Source organism: Atractosteus spatula, chromosome 3, assembly GCF_055471065.1.
Source record: "Atractosteus spatula isolate fAtrSpa1 chromosome 3, fAtrSpa1.hap1, whole genome shotgun sequence".
NCBI lineage: Eukaryota > Metazoa > Chordata > Actinopteri > Semionotiformes > Lepisosteidae > Atractosteus > Atractosteus spatula.
The window spans coordinates 12,485,093-12,507,127 of NC_142708.1; the positions used below are offsets into that span (position 1 = coordinate 12,485,093).

The 22,035-nt window shown below is 38.4% G+C and overlaps 1 protein-coding gene across 2 annotated transcripts in view; it reads right to left on the reverse strand.

Moving 5' to 3' along the window:
* Positions 1 to 22,035, reverse strand: part of ptbp3 (polypyrimidine tract binding protein 3) — an 87,147-nt gene that overhangs the window by 61,855 nt on the left and 3,257 nt on the right. The window contains exon 2 of one of the 2 annotated variants that reach the window (XM_088910193.1): positions 7,826 to 7,869. The exons of the other annotated variant lie outside the window; for it this stretch is intronic. Coding sequence (XP_088766319.1) covers positions 7,826 to 7,869 — 44 coding nt within the window. The remainder of the gene's footprint in view (positions 1 to 7,825; positions 7,870 to 22,035) is intronic. 2 annotated transcript variants of the gene reach the window in all.

Genomic DNA, 22,035 nt, shown 5'->3' on the forward strand with positions numbered 1-22,035 from the left:
TAAATGTCCAGAAATTCTGCCAATTTCTGCCAAACTGACGGACAGAAATCAACAGCTGAATGTAAACAATAATGTTGCAAAGTCTAAAAATGGGAGAAAAACAAATGTAAACGTGACTGATCAGAAGCTTGAAACACTTAAGATCTAAAAGTGGAAAAGGCACGTAGTAAATGTTGTTGAGTTGCGGACTTCAAACATTACAATGGTAAGTAGGCATGCTTGGTTTATTTATTACTAGATACACGTAAATATAAACATGACGCCCGGCTGGAAATTAAATAAAACAAACGACCTTCGCACATTCCTAATTAATTCCGAATACATTACGTTTTTGTCTGGGTTTCCTCCAGGTGTTCCCGTTTCCTCCCACAGTCCAAACACATACTTGCAGGTTAACTGGCATCTGGGAATACTGGCCCTGGTCTACGCGCGTGAGTGTTTGTGTCTGTGTGTGTGCCCTGCAATGGACTGCCATCCCATCCAGGGTGTGCATGCCTGGCATCCGTTGCTTTATTGGAAAATGGGTGGTTGGATAACTGCCTGTATCGGAAGAAACTCTTAAGCAGAACAATAGTGCAGCAGCCTACAATAAAAAGCAATTTTAATTTGCAGGAAGTGAAGTTAAAAACTTAGGTTATAACTAATACTGTAACATACAGAAGGACAACTAAGGATTTACAGTGCAAACGCCAGTGCCTGAAACACAGGTGGAGCCTTTCAGTCCTGGCATGGCACTGTTTTATCTCAGCTACGTCAAGTGTAAATTCGGCAGTTTGGAAAAGGTCTGGTGAATGAAGATCCCCACAGGTATATATTAAAATGCAGCCCGATAGTCTGCAGCTAACCAGGTGGCAATAGCAAGAGGAGTGGGTAACAGCGAATCCCAATTCTCTCTCTACCTTCCAAAAACGTCTGTAATATTTCCATCTCCCACATACAGGTATATGATCTTTGGAACAGTACTGTGGTATACCCAGAGATGGGCGACTTATCGGGATCTTTAAACAGGCAATTCAAAAAGAAAATGCACACAGATATACAGCCATTAAGTAAAATGATCATTTATAATAACAGTGAGGAAGGCTAAAATCAAAACTAAACCCAGCTCTCCTTTGAGCTTCTCACTACACTTCGGTTCAGTGCCAGGTAGCTGGGGAACTATGCTGCTTGCGGACAACTGCAAACAAGTCACTTTTTTTCTAAATCCATAACCCAAAAACTAAGTCTCCCCTCGAAGAGTCATGCTTCACTCCAGAGGCTAATCAGTCGGACTCTTCCCTCGTTGCTTCCTTCTCCTTCAGGTGCGGCACATAGCAGAGGCTCAGCCAGCTTCCTATACGGCAGAAGCTGACAGGCCCTGAATGCCTTCTCTATCTTGTTTTTAAATATGACCAGACCGATTGCCTTCCACCAAATGGGAGGTGAAAAAAGGCAGCACGTCATTTCCCAGTTGCATTTTGGGGAACTCCAGATTTAAAAAAAATCTTCACTGAACCTACTACATAGTTGTAACAAGTCAAACACGGTCCTAATCTCCTACAGTATGAACAGCAAAACTGATACCAAGTCGCCTTATGTAGCATTAACAACTGACATCACACTCACAAATGCTTCAACAACGAAAGAGGGGAGGTTTGTTAACCTTTGTCTTTTTTTCTACGAATTTTCCTAAATGTTTTGTAACTGGTACAGAAATTTACAAGTACTTCCATGCTATAGCCTTTCAAGTCTATCAGGTAAGCGTTCATCAGCAATTCTACGGCTGAAGCCTCTTCATAGGACTGAGCACAGACAAAACTCCTACAGAAACTAAACTACAAGAGAGTTAACGACATAGTAAGTTACTGTTAATTCTGTAAAAGGAGATCAGATAAATGGCACACTCACACAGCATAACAAGGTGGAGCATCGCAGGTTTAAAACTTACTGAAGTGAAAGCCATAAGCCCAGTCCTTCCACTTGCAATGCTCAGCAGCAGTGATGCCTTTTGATTAAACCAACCAAGCAGTGCAACATACATGCTACTCTGTCCTCTAACTGGCGAACGAGCCAACAACAGACAATTACATGTGGTGCAAACAGCAGACATAACAGGTTGAGTCACTAACGCTCTATTGGGTTAAACCACAACATACTTTGGTTACTTTTACAGAGTTTCAAAACAGTGGGGCCGATAATTATTCCAAGGCATCCTGAGCTCTTTATTATAGAATAGATTACACCCGAGTTATTCTTAGCACACAGCATGTAATGTGGCTTGAAGGGATATAAGGCTTCTTAGCAGGAACAGTCAGCCTTTTGGTATAAGAGTACAACTTTTAAGTTTAAAATCTGTACTGTACATAAACACAATAACAAGCCTTCACAATCTGATAGTTTGTAGCTATCTATGTAAAATACATTATGTAAATACATAAAAACCTGTCCTACTGTATTTAAACCTACAAAACATCCTCAGAAAAGCAGGTCACCCAAAGGTCCCAATAACCAATTTTAGTCTTAAAAGAAAAAAAAACTAACACCTTTCAACTTGAGAAAGACGTTTTAGAAAATTCAAGGCATAAAATTCCTAGCAAATCAACAGTGAATATTCTTGACAAAATGTGAGCTTAAAAACACAGCAGAAGAAAAAGCAATTTTGATCTGAGGCACTGAATTTCAACCATTACCTTTTGGGTCATCCTCATTACAAGCATAATCATAAATTTGATTCATTAAGCTTTTTAGAAATAATATCATAAAAGGAGCTCCACCACACTGCATATATTTAAAAGATCTTATACTGAATAAAAAGAGGCTATTTCCATTCTCTGTTGCACTGGATAACTGGCAAAAAAAAATCTCTTCACAAATCCTAAAATCAGTATAAATTCTGATGCATCTTACACAATGTAAAGCTCCTTTGCAGAACTCCAGCAACTCAAATCACACCCACAGGAAAAGAACAGCTCACAGAGAATCACAGCTTTGACCAGGAATTGGCTGCAATTCCTTACAAACCAATATAATTTGCTTTTAAGCACATACTGTATATGTTGCAAGGCAACTATAACACTAATCTCACTCTAACTTTGTATTAGTCCTGGAAAAACAACCATCTATTTGTACACTTTGTCTACCTCCCTGACAAAAAGGAATACACATTTACAGTTGTAAATGAAAACTGAAAAGCAGACACTTGCATACAAAAAAACGGGAAGGGATCACTGCATTCACGTTGAAAAGGGTATGCTACTTTCTATTATTAACTGTAGGTTACTTTCTGTAACTAACCATTAGATCTGCAATCAGTCTACATTAACAAGTGCTTTGTGTTATATACACATCTTCTCTATGTTGTGTTTTTAAAGATGCTACACAGCGATCAGGGTTGCAGTTTACTTATTGTCCACCCTAATAAAGACCAATCTCTTTTGTTGTCAAGAGGGAAATTCAAATCATATTAATTTGGCACAAATTTATACCGTCACACCTTCACTGGTTATTGTACATGCGTAAGGTTACGGTATGGCTTCATGAGATTAATAAGTTATTTTGCTATAGTAATGTATCATCTCCATGTTCACGTGTAGAGTTGGACAGTCCTAAATTTACACAATCAACCAAAAATAGTGTATGAAATGTGTTGAGTGGTCCGATAATTTCCAATAATAATAAGCAGTTTCCACGGCTGCACCTCATAGCTCTTCAGTCTTTGATTATATTCCAAAATCGGGTGCTACTCTGTAGAGTTCACCCGTTCTCTGTGATCAAGAAATCCGGGGATTTCTTGGGGTATTCCAGCTTCTTGCTCAAGTCCAAAGAAATTATATCTTAAAAGGCATCTCAAAATTGTATGTGTGTGTGAACTGGTGTCCCATCTTGTACTCAGTAGCTGCTGGCTAGATTCCAGGTCACCATAACCCTCTAAGAATAAAACACTTGCCAAACAAATACCTGTAGTGCATTTTATATTAGAAATGAAACGAAAGCAACGTGTATTTAAGGGTGAAGGAAAATACAGGCAATTTCATTTCATTACAGGTCTTTCCCCATTTTAAGTGGTAATGCTTTAAAAAGATTTTACAGTGGGAATACACAGAAATGTCTTGTGACTGCCCTGTCAAAAATGTTCAGTCTGTATCAGCGGCACACCAAGAGGAGTCTGTATTCCATGTTTGTTTTAAGGAAAGCACGGCATAAAACGCCAAAATTTTTTTTTTTTTTACAGAGATAGGAAAACCAGCTCAATGGTGAGGGCTACACTGTACCGCCCAAAAGCGTAAGAATCGAAGACAAAGAAATACAGCACATACAGTGCTTACAACCTCCACATACCTGAGGTTTCTCAATGGAATTAACATGCCACAGAATGAACTCTGTGCAGTCTTATTCAGCCTCCAGGACCCCACTGAGAGAGAACAGCAGTATGAGCTTACAGATGCATCATCAGCCACCCCATGAAAGCATGGGAACGAAGCAATGGTGCAAAGCCCTCACAGCACGCCTCTTCTGACGAAGCCCGCCTGTTAAAACAGCCAGCACTGCTTTCAGGGATCACTAACTTATACTGAAAGCTATTATATTTTTCCATGCCTCCCTCACCGAACCCCCCCCCTCTTTTCTCCCCAGGCTTTAATGACAGAGAAATTTCAGGCGTTGCTTTTGTAAAAGACTTACAGTATTTAAAACGCAGACGGGCACAAATGAGTTTTCACACTCCTTGAAAGAGACACTCGGTCGTGTGAAAAGCAAATGGAAAGAGTAGTCATGTAGGATGGCATAATCCAAACTGTTTTTAAGGTTTGCGCCAGGAACAGATGTTCACAGAGATTTTAAGCTCAGACATAAACAAATACAGTTTACACAGGAACCCATTTGGCCCATCTTGTTTGTATGTTTTCTAATGGACGAATGGTCCAGGCATGACACCCAGCCGTTTCATGAAGGAAGGCAAGATATCAGCTTTAACAACATGGCGTGGCAACTTGTTCTACACTCCCACAACCCTAATCACTATCTGGCTGTGATTATTTTTGTTAAAGTCAGGTAAAGCATATACATTCATAGGTATGACAAAGTGACATATATATGAAACAAGGCCTGCTTTTTTTAATTGTTTTTTTCTGTACCTTTCAAACTTGGAATTGGCAATGTTTGGGGGTTTTTTAGGCCTCGGTTCACAGCAGCAGCTCCTGTACTGCACAGGGAGAGAGAGAGGAAGGGCAGATCTGACAAACCCACCCACAGCCCCTATCATGTTCTACCATTCTGTCACAACCACAGCAGCCTCTGTTTGGTGTCACTCCTGCAGAGCCCTGACGAATCCTAACACCACAGACTGGAGGCATCCTTCCAATTGCTCGCTGCCACCTCCGGGGAATCCCGGCTGTAGTCTGCTAATGACATAAACAAGGTCTGAATTTGCACCACAGCTCAAGCTTCTCAACCAGCCTCAACTGTTTAAGCCACAGAAGAATCCCCATTTGTTTCATTTTCAGCTTCTCATTTCTCTTAATCTCACAACAGATTGTCTCAGTTAGTGAGCAAAAACATTCATAACACAGAATAAGTGCTTGACAGGCCTTACGAACAAATGCAGATCATGTAAGACCTACAGCAAATCTATTAAACGTCCATTAACCACCTAATAATTAAGTGTAACAATACTATACTGATCTATCAAAAGCGTCATGAGACATCTGACTAATCAGACAAACCTCATTTGGAAACAAAGCCAGGATAAGATTCTTTTCTTCTTACCAATGCAAGTGCAAGGGTTCATACTTCAGAGACATCTTGCTTTCATTTCCAACATGAAGCGAACGTGGAACTGGGTGTTGTGAGACTGGAAACAGATTTGAATTGAACAGAATTGCAAAGCAGTCTGTTAAATTGTGAGCAATGACAAGCAATGCTTCCTTATACAGTTAGAAGTATGCTTCTAACATGTGACAATGTTTAGTGTTATAGCAAGAAAATGTGATGAATTATAGTGAAGTAGAGGTGAATGTTAACTTGTCAATATATTCAAAATATTTACATAGCACTGCTAAATATTATTTTCTGTATTGATAGCCGAGTGGTGTCTGAAAATAAATTTTGTTATATGTAAGGGCAGTGTGTTTCGGGGCTGCCATATGTAGGCAATTGCACAAGGACCAAATGTGAAAAATCAGAATATTAATTAGAGAACAGGGCACAATTGCAGCCTTTATCAGTGTTAAAATTATTTGGCTTATTTGCTATTGTTGGAAACTTCAAACCTGATCAAGACAGCAGTTCTCTGAAGCCAAGGGAGGATGGGTCTGGTCAGTAGTGGAATGAGACTGTTTAAAACTAGGCCACTGCTGTATTGATGAAGGACCAGTAGGTGGCACTGTGCTATAGGAGACACTGTCTTTCTAATAAGATGTTACAAATACATTGACAAATAATTTATAAATATAAATGTATGAATACTGTAGCATAAGTAATTCGAAATACCATTCAATACGTCTTTGACAAAAGGCCAAAGTTCATACAGTATCTCACTTAAGTAATTAGTCGGCCTCTACTATCCAGTGTCCACACAAGGGTTAAAATGATGCTTTAGAGCCTCACTGCTCAGTGCCTGGCAACAATGATTAAGTTGCAAATGTTCTCCAGTCATTATGTTGTAAATATTCTCCCAAGTCAGGCATCTGAATATTTATAAATCACTCAAAAATTAAGCCTCCCAATGTGAAAAGGTGCACGAGTGAATAGGGAATAATAAGCATGGAATCTGAGACATATTATAGTATTAAGTTGGAAGTCGTGGTAAAGGGTATTTAGGAAGTAATGGAAAGATCACCATTCTAAGTCGCAAAGCAGAGACACGTCAGGATTTAAAAACATTTTGAAAACATACAAGTCCTTTTAAACACTTTAATTTAGTCATTATAATAAGACAGATCATACTTGCATATAAAACAATTTAGGTCAAAGACTTGGCTTTCCAGTGGCCTATCGAAAATGCAATGGACAACCAGAACCACTAACTTGTTGACACGAGTTGGGGTGTTAATCTCTAGTTTTCAAAAATTCCTCTTTAGGCTTCCTCAATGTGCTCTACCTTAGTGTTTCCTCCCTTGCTGAACTGTTGATGTAATTTCTTACTTCTCTAACCAATCTGCTGTGCAGAGGGCTTGTTGGCACAGAAGAGCTGCCAAGCATCACCTAGGTGTGTGCTACCCTTCAGTGGCAGATACAGCTGGTCCCCTCCTTTATTTAAAACACTTTAGAAGTGCTATACAAATGCGAAGTCTTACTTAACCATTGTGAAGCATCCAGAAACCTGAATGCAGCACAAATAACTGCAAAAAATCCAAACAAAAAACGTTGCACAATATACACACTATGTATGCTGCAGACAAAAAAGTAAAATGAAAAAAAAAATGCATTAAGATCTAAAGATTAAAAGGGTGGCTCCACAGTCCGCAAAACGCCAAAAGAATACCGAAGCAAAAAGTGAGAAAAGGCACAATAAGCATTAAAAGAGGAGAAACCAGAGTCCTACCTTTAAACCGACCGCTATAAGATGTGAAACAACACTGTGTGGAATAGAGGAAGAGAGAAAATGGGAAATTTAAGTTAGAAAGCAGGTTATTGCTTATTGCACAGCCAACAGGAAAATGAAGGGAAAAATAAGGTTTAGTAAGAAAAAAAAAATCTAAAGATGTCATAATCATGGATAGAATGCAGCGAGATGTGAGATGTTTTTGTTAGGGTGCCCTGGGATTAGGCAGCATAGGTAAAAAAACAAAAAGAAAAACCCAAAGCCAAGCTCCAATACCGGGTGAGCCAACTTGCTCTTTACACTTACCAGCTGAAGTGGAATGTGTTTCTGATCAAATCGTTTGTGAGGATCTTTTCAGAGAGAGGGAGAGAGAAAGAAGGCTGTTTGTAAAGTGCACGTTACAGAGAATGATATAAAATAGGCTTCTCAATGGATACAATCAACCTTTGCTTCAGCTATAGACCCTCACCATATTGTTATGGTATCTATTGTAACCAAACAGCTTTTTTTTTTTAGTGAAGCTGAATAACACCATAGTCCTCCAATAGAGAAGCTTCATATTTCATTCCTTGATTTAGCTGAAGCCAATATATCTAAAAAAACTTGCCAAGTGTACTGTTTATCATTTTTAGATATTCAAAAAAGCCACAAAAAAACCCAACATCCTTCACCTTTTGTGTTCAAGTTACAATCAAACTACTTCTGACAAACCGCATGCCCTGAAATAAACCTCGCAATGTATTAATACAGCAATGACAATCGTCGCGTGCGATTTGCATCCCAGGTATACTGCATATCCAGACTCGATCTCCAAAGAACCTACAAAATCACAAAGCCTAATTTTACTCCACAGAGCTCTAGGCCTAACAAAAAAAGAAAGAAAAATTAGAAAAAATATGATCCTGAAATATATTCCCATAAACACTGTATGCTGCAGTACTTATGAAAACACACTTATGCTCCACAAAGGGTATAATTTTTACTACCTGAAGAGAAAATATTGATGATTCTCTTCACCTATGCATTTTGACTAATACTTATTTTAACCAAAATCATCTATAAATATATAAACCAAACTATTAAAGAATTCTCTGTGTGCCATCCATAAAAAAAACAAAAAGGCCAGGGGCCATGTTACGGTCAACTTTTTAAATCCTTTTTCTCTGCACTACCACCTTCTTCCAGCAGGCCTTTCGGTTGTCCTAGTGAAAGCCTAAGCACGGGCAAACATCCATCCATTTCCTTACCACTTCATCCAATTCAGGGAAAAGGGGGAGCCGGAGCCTATCCCAACAAGCCATGGGCGCAAGTTGGGACACCCGTCTACTGCAGTGCACACACAGACACAAATACACATTCACACCAGGACCAATCTTCCCTGATGCGAGTTAACCGATCACCGATAGCACCAGTATAATTTTGGAGTGTGGGAAGAAACCAGAGCACCCGGAGCAAATCCATGTGAACACGAGGAGAACAAATTCCACACATTCCCCGAATTACCAAGGCCCGGAATTGAAAGCAAAGCCCCAGCACAGCAGGGCAGCAATGCTAACTAATGCCTCACCATCCAGCCCCAAACAGAGGTTTCCAACATATTCATAGATTTTTCACTTGCCAAAGTAGGTGCTAAGTCATTCTGCATGTGTCACAGGGCGTGCGAAGATGCGACCTTGCAGATTAAGGCCCCCTACAGCGTGAATGCGTTCAGACTAACCCAGAACACCACAGATGAGACCCCAACTTCTGCATTCTCCAGTTCGGCTCTGGGAAAGTCTGAGGAATTCCAGTTGGGTTTATGCTGTGCTAGGGTAACACAAACTATTCCTGTAATGGTCTGCATTACGTCAAATTAAAGCAGATTGATAATCTAAAAGGCTATTGTAAACGTGCCACAGCTAAAAAGCAAGAATCATGAGAAATTATCAAGGATTTTTTCTTTGTTCCAGTCTGTTGAAAAGGTATTCTTTGTGATTGCGATTCAAAACGCACTCAATGCGATTGCTACAGTACAACATGTAAAGGAATAACCACAATTAAATTATACATCTTTAATTAACACTTATCCACTTAATGTTAGAAATATCCACAGAAGGTGGTGGAGTATATGCGTTTTATCGTTATATGAGGAGCGCCTTGTTTAGCACTGTAGTCCACCACAGATAAAGCACATGTACTCAAGTATTTTTAAGTCCTTCCTTAAAATTAGCATCTCTGTACAGTGTGTTGAAACCACCAGCAACAAATTAAGTTTAAACTTGAAGGCAGTTTGGCAATCGGTATTCAGAAACCTTTATATCCCCTGTTGTTAAACAGTACACTGCTATTATGTCTATCAATCTTACCGACATCCCCAAACAATGAATGCAGTACAACCAACCAGCAGTTTCAAAATGAAAGGGAAAAAAAGCAATAATCTGACTGACTTTTTGGCCACATTGTTAGTTCAATCAGGATATTATTTTCTAATGCAATTACAATAATAACTATCTTTACTTGATCCTTTTTCAAACCAGATGGTTCAATGGAGAACAAATTCTCATTTACAATGATAACCTGGAGAGTGGCTCACTTACACAGCAAAGCCATTTACCGAGCAATCTGAGAGAGGTGCCTTTCTGAAGGGTACACCAGCCAGATCTGAGTCCATGACCCACCTGTCTGGAATCCTAACAACTATTCTATGTTGATGGCCTACTTTAACAAAAAAGTAGCCTTTCTACATTTGGTAAACATCTGCTAAGTGATAGTTTTAATTACATTCACCATCTTACATACCTTCTCAAACATTCATTTTTAACTCTGTTACATATAGAAAACCCTCCTGTATCTAAATCGTATAGTTAATTCTAGATATTAAGTAATTACTTTAAACATAAAACATTCACTTAAGGGTGTAAATTATCCAAATATTTCTGTTAGAATTGGATTCATTATGGCAATACATGTATGAACCAAAGCAAGCACAAAGTTTAAAATCCACCACGCTTTCAGGGAAAAGCAAATACAATACAGATAGAAGACATTCTCTGAATACAGCTTTTGCAACAATATCCGCTGTCCCAACACTTCCCCGCAGATAAACATAACATATAGTTTTTATCAGACTTACAGACTTATTTTTTCATCCATCATGGTGACACTCCACTGAATGCGCTTGTAATTGCGCCCTCATGTGTAATATGCTTTGATCTATTTCTGTAACTATTTTTTGCCTTTTATTTTCACTGATTGCTCTTTCTTTGACTATTTTGTCTTCTCTGTAATAAACATGCAAGCCTCTTGGGGGCAGTCATCATTGTAAAGGACAATATATATACTATAGATTTTTCATTAAAATTTTGAATCACCAAATATTTATTAAAGGGAAACTGCAGTCCCAATTTCTCAGGCCAGTTATTAAATCTCAGTAACAAAATAAGTTATCTGACAGTATCGCAACATTTTACGAATTCTGAATTAAGCACAAAATTGTGAAAGTACTGTATAGTTCCCATGTTGTCATAAACCCCTGGTCTCGCCGAGGGTGAGAGTGAGAGTTTGCACAAATTGCATGCAGCGCCATATTCTGTGATACATACTAGAAATGTAATCTATATTGTGATGTAAATTGGAGGTTTTATGAGTTACTGTGCACGTTTTACTTTCATTGCAGTTTGAAATGCATACATCAATTCCGATTCTTTCTAACCCCCAATATAAAAATAGGACTGCAGTTCCCCTTTAATTCCAACACAACTGTGTTTTTCATGTCTCCAATGATGGTTACACACCCTGGGTCCTCATAAAGGAAAGAGCGAGGAAGCATAGACAGACACCTCTGACCAGCCCGACTTCAAGCAATTTGACTTATAAAATGTTGCTGGGACCACAGACATGTACCAGACATTCAGCACCGACTGCAGGAGAGGACAAATCGCTGTAAACCCAGGAGGGCTGTCCTTTAGAGAACCAAGAAAATTTTGACCAACTCATTAAACCCTGCTATGGTCCGCACTGAACCAACTGTGTGCCTCGGTCCAGAACTGAGCAGGCTTGTGTCATAATCCTAGCTCGAACCCGCAGCGCCTGAAATCATACAGCTCAACCCGCACTCAGGGCGCTGGAGAGGTCACACAAGACGCTTTTGGTAGCAGATGTGCTGAATGGTTTTAATTAGATTTACTGGACAGACAGATATGTCAGCTTGTCTTGAGAAGGTGGTGTATCTCATACTGCCTTATTCTCATATGAGAATGCTCAGTGTGAAAACTACTATAATGGCAAAGGGACCTGTTTATACACAAGCTTCCCCAAAAAAGTGTGATTAGCATTAATAAAAGCACTTTTATGTTTCATTTAATAATGAGAAATTACCCTTTTGTCACAACTGACTTGTCTATTTGTGAGTGCTAAAAAAGAATTAAAAACACAGAAGAAGCAGGGTCAAGTTGTTCCTACAGAAATAGAGCATGGGTGTCAACTGGGTTTGTTTTCTGTATTCACCATATGATTAAATGTCCCTTTAATGAGAGTAATTTCTAAGACAGCTTTGTCAAGCTGCCACTGTTACGCTGAAGCACTGTAAATTTGAGCTTGGGCCACATCATCCTTGCTCTTAGTATCATTCAACTTCTCTCTCTCTCCAAAACTCAAAGAGCACCAGAGAGGACGTTTCTGAATCTAATGATACCGATACTTACTGCAGACAAGGAACCAACCTTTTTTCTTGGAGAATTTCCAGAAACTTGAACAAATGCGTACATTGAGATATAAACAACGAGCGGACAAAATGTTAAGCCTATGACTTCCTCTTTTAAGTCTGGCTCAATGCTAAATCAACAGCCCTCTTGCAGACTGGTCAAATGCACATACACACTGTAACGAAGGAAATATGTGCTGTCCGAAAAGAGTATAAAACAGAACTTAAAAACAGCTGTTTTTCATCACCCATCTTAATAATATAGCCTAATTCACCTCTTTAGGAACTGCTCAGTACATTTACAAAAATGAAATGCACACTGGTCATTCCAAATTTCATTAAATAGCAGCCAATACAAATACAAATAGATTAACTGTTAATAAAATAAATGGTAATTCAAGTAAATAAATTTGATTTCAGTAGAATTCAGCTGTACAGATCAAACTCGAATGATGTAAAGCTTAAGCACAAAATCTGTAATTTGCCTGAACTTGGCTAGTGTTACACTATGACTTATGACTTACAATGAGAAGTACATTTTTAAATAAAGGCTGACATATATTGGACATCCATGGCTGAAATCATCGCAATAATCAGTTTACTTATGAAACCAAACAAATGTGTCTCATGGAGAGCAAGCTGGGGTATGGGATAAGACGAATTCCTAATGCAAGAAACTGCTAAAAAAGTGATGTTAGTCTACACATTTTCACACTGGCTTTCAACTTCCTTGATAAACTTTTGGAGGACACTACATGACCTTGTGGAATGGAATGACACTGCTCCTTTAAAAACGCACTTTAACTTTTTACTAAATCTCTCAGCAGTGCAGTGTTAAAACAACTCCAAACCTTCCCATTGTCACTTCCAAATTTTGCTGCAGACATTTCATGACACTCTGTCTTGACAAATATTTTGCTTTTCTTATACTATTGGAAGTGAAAAATACAGGCATTGTTTTTCTTTCTACAAAGCTTCTCTAAAAACATTTTAAAGATTCTAGACTTCCCAGGTGCTTTACGAAAAAAGGTTTTCTAGATGCAGTCTTTTTAAATCCTACTGCATTCCCGGTGAGGCCTCGATTGTGATTTCTTCGAATGCAGTCAATTTGACGTGACAATGAAAATCAGCAACAAGGCAAGTGCAAGATCAGAAACAATTAGGCTTAGAATGTCCAAATAACCCATCCCTCTTTTCTTAAATAAATAATAATAAATTCATCATTCTCTTTTGTTTTTCTTTTTCTGCCCTAATTACTTTTTGGTAGCAGGCCATCACTTTTCTGCTTGTTGATTACGGTCTGCACTCAATAATGCAAAACACTGGCTTTTGCACTGATGATGCAATACATAATTTGAAGCAATTTCCCTTACAGAACATCCTTCTTTGTAAAGGGTAGATACAGACACATGATCATTCTATCTTATCTAGCTTACATGATAACTTAATTCCTGTACACTCCTCTAGCAGACTGCCCGGACTGTTAACAGGCCTGTCCCAGGCTTATCACAGGCTCTCTTTATAGTCTCGTTTACATTTGTCCAGCAGGGGAACTGTTTAAACTGTCATTACAAAAGGTAACGATTTCACGGAAATAAATAAAATGTCAATAAAAGCTATCCACTGTTTCTGCTGTTGCCATAATTTTCTTTTCAAGCAGATTTTTAACCACTGTGCAGCCCCAATAATTCAAGGACAATCTTCCTTAATGAAGCAGGATTTCATACAGGTGTCTCTATAATTTTGCTTAGCAGCATAAGTACTGAAGTGGTGTTTGTATTAAATCTCCTTCTGAAAGCAGCTTTTGCGAGGGGCCAGTCTCCAGTCACACTGGGCTGGATGGTTACCATGAAGGAGCCATAAAAACAATTCGGTCTTTGCCACTCCTTTACAAGTAGCCGAGATTCTGTGAACAGCATTGCCTGGAAAGGAGAGAATAGCCTTGTCTGAGGAGACTAGCCTTCCGCTGGAATTTGTCAAAGTAAGGCTGAGACAGGAAATTGGTACACCTACCCACAGATGGGAGCAATATTAAAGAAGAAAGAGCTGCAGTTAAGATCTGAAACATTTAAGGAAGGATGGCTCAAAGGCCAGTAATATGAATCCTTTGATCATTACTACAGGGGCCATATAAATAAAACCCGACAAGGGTTTGTTTGATGGTTTCCTAGTTAAACATCTGTACAACAACAGCAGATACCCCTTTGTGTAACACTAGTACCAGTATCAAACAGAACTAACAAAGAAAACAACATGCCTCAGGCTTAGGAATGGCAAAGTTCTATAGTAAGTAGTATTACAAGAGAGGTATTACAAGTACTAAATGCATGTAAGATAAATAATTCAACATAGCTTGATGGTATTCTATCAAAAGTACTTTTGGAAACAAGTTAAGCAGTTAATAATCTATTTACAAACATATTCTAACAGTCACTTAGGACAGAGACAGAAAAAGAGCAGCACCCATATCTATAAAAGGTGACAAAAATGACCAAGTCATTATTAATGAATAAGTCTTGCTTGTAATATGTGTAAGGTTATGAAAATTATTTTACATGGAAGTTTATGGAAACGAAATAGAGTATCATCTGCATAGCAGTAAGATGATAGGAGACAGTCAGCATGTTTTTAGAAAAGGTCGGTCTTCCATGACCAGTTAAGAATTCTTTGAACAAGCAAATATTCCATATGTTACTGCTGTTAAGTCATTAGAAGACTTTTGATAAAATTCCTCATAAATGATTAAATCCTAAATTGCAGACAGCAGGCATTTTAGGTAATGTTCGTGCTCGTTTTGAGAGCTGGTTAACATAAAATAGTGTGCAGGTAAGACATAAATGCACCATTTGGGGTGATGGAATTGTGGTTGTACCACAGGGATGTGTATTAGGGTGTATTAGGGACAGTGCTCTTCCTAATTTATGACAAAAAGAGTCTGGTATAGTCAAGTAGTGGTTTACCAATGATGCCAAAAATGTAGGATTAGCAAACACTGTAAAAGCACCAAAGCAAATTCAGGATTTCAATAAAATTCAAGACTGGGCAAGCACCTAGCAGATGACATTTAGACAGCTGCATATAGTGAGTAAAAACAAACTACAAATATAAATGGGTCACAATGAATTAAAAGAAGTTAGGTGTTTATATTAGGTGTGAGGTGTTTATATTGACTCATCATTTTCATTTTGTAGGTAGTGTGGGGAGGTAATAAATATGCTGATATATCTAAAGTATAGCCTATAATTAAAATTAGGGACCCATTTTAAAATCATGTACACAAGTTTCGTGTACACAAGATATTGCTGCCTCTATGGAGTCAGCCTATAGGAGAGGACCGCAATCAACACCTGGGCAAAGGAACGTCATACACTGTCAGAACTATTCCTATTTTGTCTTGAACAGACTATGAGGGAACCCGTGTATTTTTTTCAGAATCAGGAGCAAAGCACAAAACACTGGACATAAATGTAGACTGTCAAAATGAATTCAAAACAGAGAACAAGAGGCACATCTTAATAAAATGGTTTGTGGCAGTATGAAACAAGCTCACCAGTCATGTGGCTGAAGCCAAGCTGAGATCCTGGCTACTTTCAGGAAACATCTGGATGAGGTACTTGGATCAATTAGCTACCAGCAACCAAACGGGCTAAATGAGCCAAAAGCCTCTTCTTTTACGTGACCTTTCCAGTAAAAAGCCTTGCCATGCCAACATGAAATGAAATATCCAGTTCTGCCACAATGCTTCTGTGCTTACTGAAACACGCCTCCTGGAAATGTCCACATCAAGCCACGGAAGAAGCAGCTGATCAATGTTAGCACATACACTTCTGTTTGGTCTATGTACCTTTAATGACAGACAATGCGGTAATCCTTTAAAACTGCTAAATTCAAAGCAACCACTTCTGCTTCATGGTGATGTACATCTGCATCAGTAGATTACTTCTTACAGTTTACAAAAGGCATTACACGAATAGGACAAACTCAACAACGGCTCCTTTACGCTATATTTGGAAAAACTGGAATATCGGGGATGGCTAGACCAGCAACAAAGCTAGTAGCAGGCATAACATTAACAACACCAAGCCCTTATTTTTTCCCCCATGAATCATATACAGAGAGCAAGCTCAGAGCCAGAACTGACAAGCATAAGTCCACAAATTCAAATGCACATGGATCACAGACTATGAGTAACTGATCCAAAATGTTCAGCTATAAACACCACATTTAGCACACATAATGGCAACTCTAAAAAGGACAGTAGGAGGTAAAACACTGGTATAGTATGTGTGCACATAGTGAGCATATTTAATCCATTTACACCCAAGAAATACGATTTACCTGGAGAGTTCACATAAACACATATCATGCGGCATTTCCAACTTGATTAATGTGGATAAAAAAATTATGCTGTTTCTTGCTCATATCCATTGTAAAAGTGCCTTAAAACAACTTACTGGATGCAAGACTACCGACCAACTTCAAGGTACTGGAGCCCCACCTTTCAGGAATGCTTAAGAACAGTATACTGTGTCAACAGAAGTGTTCCAGGATCCAACGTAACATATATCATTTAAAAGTATAGTTTATAATTAAAATAAAGGGATGTCATGTTAAAATTGTACAATGCACTGGTCAGACCTATAAACAAAGCCAGAAAAATAAATGTCAAAACAGGACAATTGTTTCAAAACCACAGAAACAAAATCCACAAACCTTTATGTAATTTTACAATTATTGCCTTGTGCATCAAAAGAGATAAACATACAATATCCTCCTGGCCTTTACCAATCATGGCCTCCTAACAAACCCCATCTAAAAACTGGCTCCTTTACTGTGTTCTCCTCCCTACTGATAGCTGATGTGTGGTGAGCATACTGGCGCACTATGGCTGCCATCGCATCATCCAGGTGGGGCTACACATTGGTGGTGGTGGAGGGGAGTCCCCATTACCTGCAAAGCGCTTTGAGTGAAGTGTCCAGAAAAAGCGCTATACAAGTGTAAGGATTATTATCATTAAAGTCTGCTGCCCCTTCAGTAATATGTAACAAAGAGTTCCTGCAACCATACATACTAAAAATCAATGTAAAAACAAACTTGATTACCAAGTTGTTGCGGAAAAAAGGTTACTACCACCACCTTGTTTAGCTGCTAGAAGCCCACTCATCCGAGGTTCTCATCCAGCTATTTCTTGAAAGAAGTGACGGTATCAGCTTTGTCAGAGTTTGACAGGCCAAAAGGCTTTTCTGAGGTTTTCAAATTGAATGCAATACTTAAAGCTTTGTGGGTTGACCTGACCAGATAATCAGAGCTTTAATTAATTTCAAACGTCAAAGCTCGACTTGGAAGAGTTTGATTGGTACAAAAGGGGTCAAACTAAATTCCCAGGAGGAGGAGAGAAACGGGCCTTTTGTTTCCTGCATGTACCTCAGAAACCTCTTGAGAAGCTGGACCTGCGGAGGGTCAAGGTAATGCACAACGTGCTATTTTTAGCCATGTAAAGCTAAAAAAGATGAATGTATATTCCACCGTATGTTGAGGATCTGTATATGACATCAGAGAAGAATGGAAATTGTATATATAAAGGATTTTGTATGGGTTCTCTTTTCAAGAACTGTGACCAGCATTTACTGAACTGGGATTAAGAAATACAATATTTCAGTGTCCATTAGTGTGAGATAATAGAAGGTGTAGCCTTTACTGGATCTTGGCATTCAACTCTGAGAAAACAGCAGGTGCATGAATCACCAGCAAAACACGTGAAAGCAGAACACAATGCCCCACACTTTTAAAATTCATGATTTTGATCATTCAGGTATTAAAAGAAAAGTCAAGACCTAGATTTTCCAAGAAATGTACATAACATAAGATTTAAACATACAGCATAACTATTTCTTCTCAGCTACACAGGGAAGTACTGTATGTAACTCATCCGCAAGATTAAATATGAATTATGCCACAAGATTGGACTGTATGTACAGTAAGTACACATCCAGCACACTCAATGTATCTCTAAATCTAGCAAAACATTAAGAACATGTGGCTGATGATATAAAATGAAACTGTTTATCACGCATTTAAAAACACCGTGTGCACTGTAAACCTGGTTTCACATCTTTCAAAGGATGTGTGTCTCAGTTTAAAAAAGCGTTATGCCTGAGTAACACAGGCTGCACCTTTGTTTTCACTGTACAATGGCAGGATGCCTCCCTCCTACTGCTGTACTGTAGACCTCAATGCAATTATTTCAGATTATTTCCAGTAATTTGACGATTCCCTTTGTTGGTGATCAGCCCTTCATAAAACATGTCTTCTGCTGTTTTTTTTTTTCGTTCTAGACAAATTAAATATAAATGAGTACATTTTAGAAATGCCTGTTGATTCATAACTGCAAAAACGTCAGATTACTCGTCAATATATGGTAATGCTATAGTGCTATCTGCTGCAGGTGATTTTTTTTCTAGCTCTCCGGTTAGTTCTGCATCACTGTCTACTGTGCCACTAAAAGCTTTTTTATCCACTGTAGTGTGGTATCGGATTCCTTAATGGCATTAGTAACCAGGCAATTGCTTAGCCTTTCACTCAGAAAAGAAGTGCTGATGGGTTTAATATATTTCAAGTAAGACAAATGTCCCTGCAATTCCAAAGTTCTCCCAAACACTCATCCAACAGAACTGTTTCAGACAAACTGTACAGCCTATTTTGAGGTAACCACAAACAAAAGTAACCACCATTATATTTATTTCATTTTGTATGGCCTTTTGTGTACTTCCTCCGTCTTCATCTTGCCCACGATTCATGGTGGAGGACCTCGGATGTCAATTTCACATTACCGCCCTGTGGGTTTGTCTTAGAAACTCAAGGGAAATACTGATATGCACTTATTGTACATCTTTAAAGCATCTTTATGTTTATCCTCCTTTCATAATTTGTCATTATAGATATTATATGCACTGTCTTTTAGCAGTGAGGTTATATTATTGACATGCATGCACAAGGAGTATGATCAACTATTTAATGACATGCATTTTGCAGGAGTATGTAGAGAAACCTAGAATTTCATTATGGTCAGAAACATATGAAAGGCTGCAAATTAACTGGTACAGTACAGTAACGAATACCAGATCCTTTAAGAGGCTACACTATCATTTCTCAAAACAACCCATTTTTCTACAATTCATTAGTCATTTCTGCTCTTTTACACTTACAGCCTGGATGGCTGCCACAGAGAAGGGCAAATTTGCTTTGCAGCTGAACTTAAAGCAGAAATAAACTAAATGCTAGGCTTGTCAGTGTAGGTTATACCTCTATCTTTTTTTTAGTTTTTTCTCCATCCAGATATTTCTTCACATGGGTTGGGAAAATTCTCATTTAAAAAAATAACTACTTTATGTCACACTGATGATCAGCAAACACACTGCTATAACTGTAACACTACTGAAAACCTGAAAGCTCCACAATGAAGAGGAACACCCCACCCCTAGTCTACAAAGACAACAACTGCTTAACTTTAAAAAGAAACCTTCTAGGCAGAAATTAATTGATCACAGTCACAAGTTTTCTAGATCTTATTTGAGAAAAAAAACAATGCGTGTTTTGGACCGATTACAGAGAAACAAAATAAACCCACGAAAGCAAGAATCCATTGTTTGACAAAAGTGAAATCCCCGTTTTCTTAGCTAACCATAAAAACTAAAGCCCCTGCTTACAGCCTGGATCAAAACACACACAACACAGCACACAGGCCTAGGGAAAGGAAAGAAGCAATACTATCACATAATGGGATGTTATGTAGCGCCCACCTTCAGCCTATATGCTTTTGATCAGCATACAGAGATTTTCAAAGGGTATAAATAATTCAGCAATAATTCCAATGGTATATAATATGCACCCCCAGTTCTATAATAAAAGTACTCTAAAAATATCCTCCGTTTTCTAAGCAAGAACACAAAAGCATTAGAACGGTAGTATTTGTGTAGATCTCTTGAAAGAAAACCCAACCAGCTAGGGGTATACGCTTTACTGCCGATTTCAGTTTGAAGTGCTTCAATACTTAGCAATAAATGCCTGAGTGGCCACATTGTGACCTCTCTCTTTCTCTACCGCATTTCCTAAATGAAGGTCTCCCTTGAATCACAAGGAGAAAAGAATGTCAGTTTTGAGTCTCCGTGAACAGTGTTGTCAGACAACACAATAAGGAAGCCAACAAGTTGAGGGTCAACATTTGGGACAACCGTTATTGTGATAGTAAATTTCCACTTGGACTATGTTTAACAGGACAACATGATCTTCACAGTGCGCCTGCCTCGCATAAATTACTGAGCTGGTCAGGTCAGTTCAAGATAGATATTACGAGTACAAGACCAGCAAATGACACTCAAGCTCTAAAACACCTTCCAGCCTTGAAGGATCCTAAGTCATGAGTAACCTTCATGCAGTATACTAAAATTTCAAACATTAAGCTACTGGGGTGGTTTGAATCATTTACATTTTGCTACCATGCGTTATTTTGGTTAGCTCTGTGAAAGCATTGAAATATTTATGTTAAATACAATAAAGAATCCAAGAAAAAAATAATCTGTAATATCCCTACCTGACCAATATATGGAAAATACCTCATAAAATGAAGTAGTAAGGACAATATATCTCAGCACACAAAGCCACAAGAAAAATTAATGTTGAGAGTCCACAAAACTCAATTTCAACAGCCTAAAATATTTAAACTACAAATAAAAGAACACATCCGAAAAATATGGCGGGTAATTTCTGAGCTGCCAGTTTACTGCAGCATTAGCAGCTACGATGAAAAAGGACAATCGTTTCAAACCCACAAAAACAAAATCCGTAAACCTTTATGTAACTTTACAATTATTATTGCCTTGTGCATTAAAAGAGATTTAGCATGACAGGAAATCAATCTGGCCCAGCATACTTTCAGTTTTAGTCACACAGCAATAACTACATTGGGAAGAACTTACAAAAGTTTCTTTTTTATAATAAAACGTTTCCAAAATATGAAATAAAATCATAAACTGGGTACTTAAGGGAGCGCGCACAAGAATTCCACAAGGCAGCTCTTATAATACAAGAGCACACGAGAAACCTGTTACTCTAGGTGAAAGTTAAGAGAAATTCAAAAGGCGACAAATCCACATTCTCTGTACTGACACACACACAACCTTAGGGTCTGCATTTGCAAGACATTGCAAAGCACTGGGCAGGTGTGACAATGACATGCAGTACTGAGGTGATAAGGCAAAGCAGAACCAAATGCGATCCAAATTGTCATTCACTGCTGCAGTATTAAATCAGTTAGGTTTGCCCGGGATTGCTCGTAATTCTTCTGAGGTTCCCCTCCGCGTCTAACTTTTAAAAAACAAATATGAAGAGATGTATTTTCAGTTTTAAATAAACACGTTCCATCTGTAAACGGGGAGTGTCACACTCTCAGGCCTTACCTGTCTCTCCGGATCTCGGTATGGACCAAACAGTAACAATACATTAGAGTCCAATAAAAATAAGATGACCACTCATTTTAGTCAAAAAAATACATCAATTGGCACATCCATGAAAAGCTGAGCAAACCAAGATATGACAGCAAGCAATTTAAATGGAATTACTGCATAGCTATTTACTATTTGTTCTTCACGAACAAGTGAATTTGCCAACCGCCATGCAATATTCAACAATGAAACTGAGCCTAACTTTAATTCCTCAATGCAAGCAGTATGTTGTCTTGCAAAATACAACATACATCACAACTTTTAGCAAGTTTGTTGTAAGGATGAACTTAATGGCCTGTTTCACGCGTATTATTTTTTTCTCCAACACAACCTAA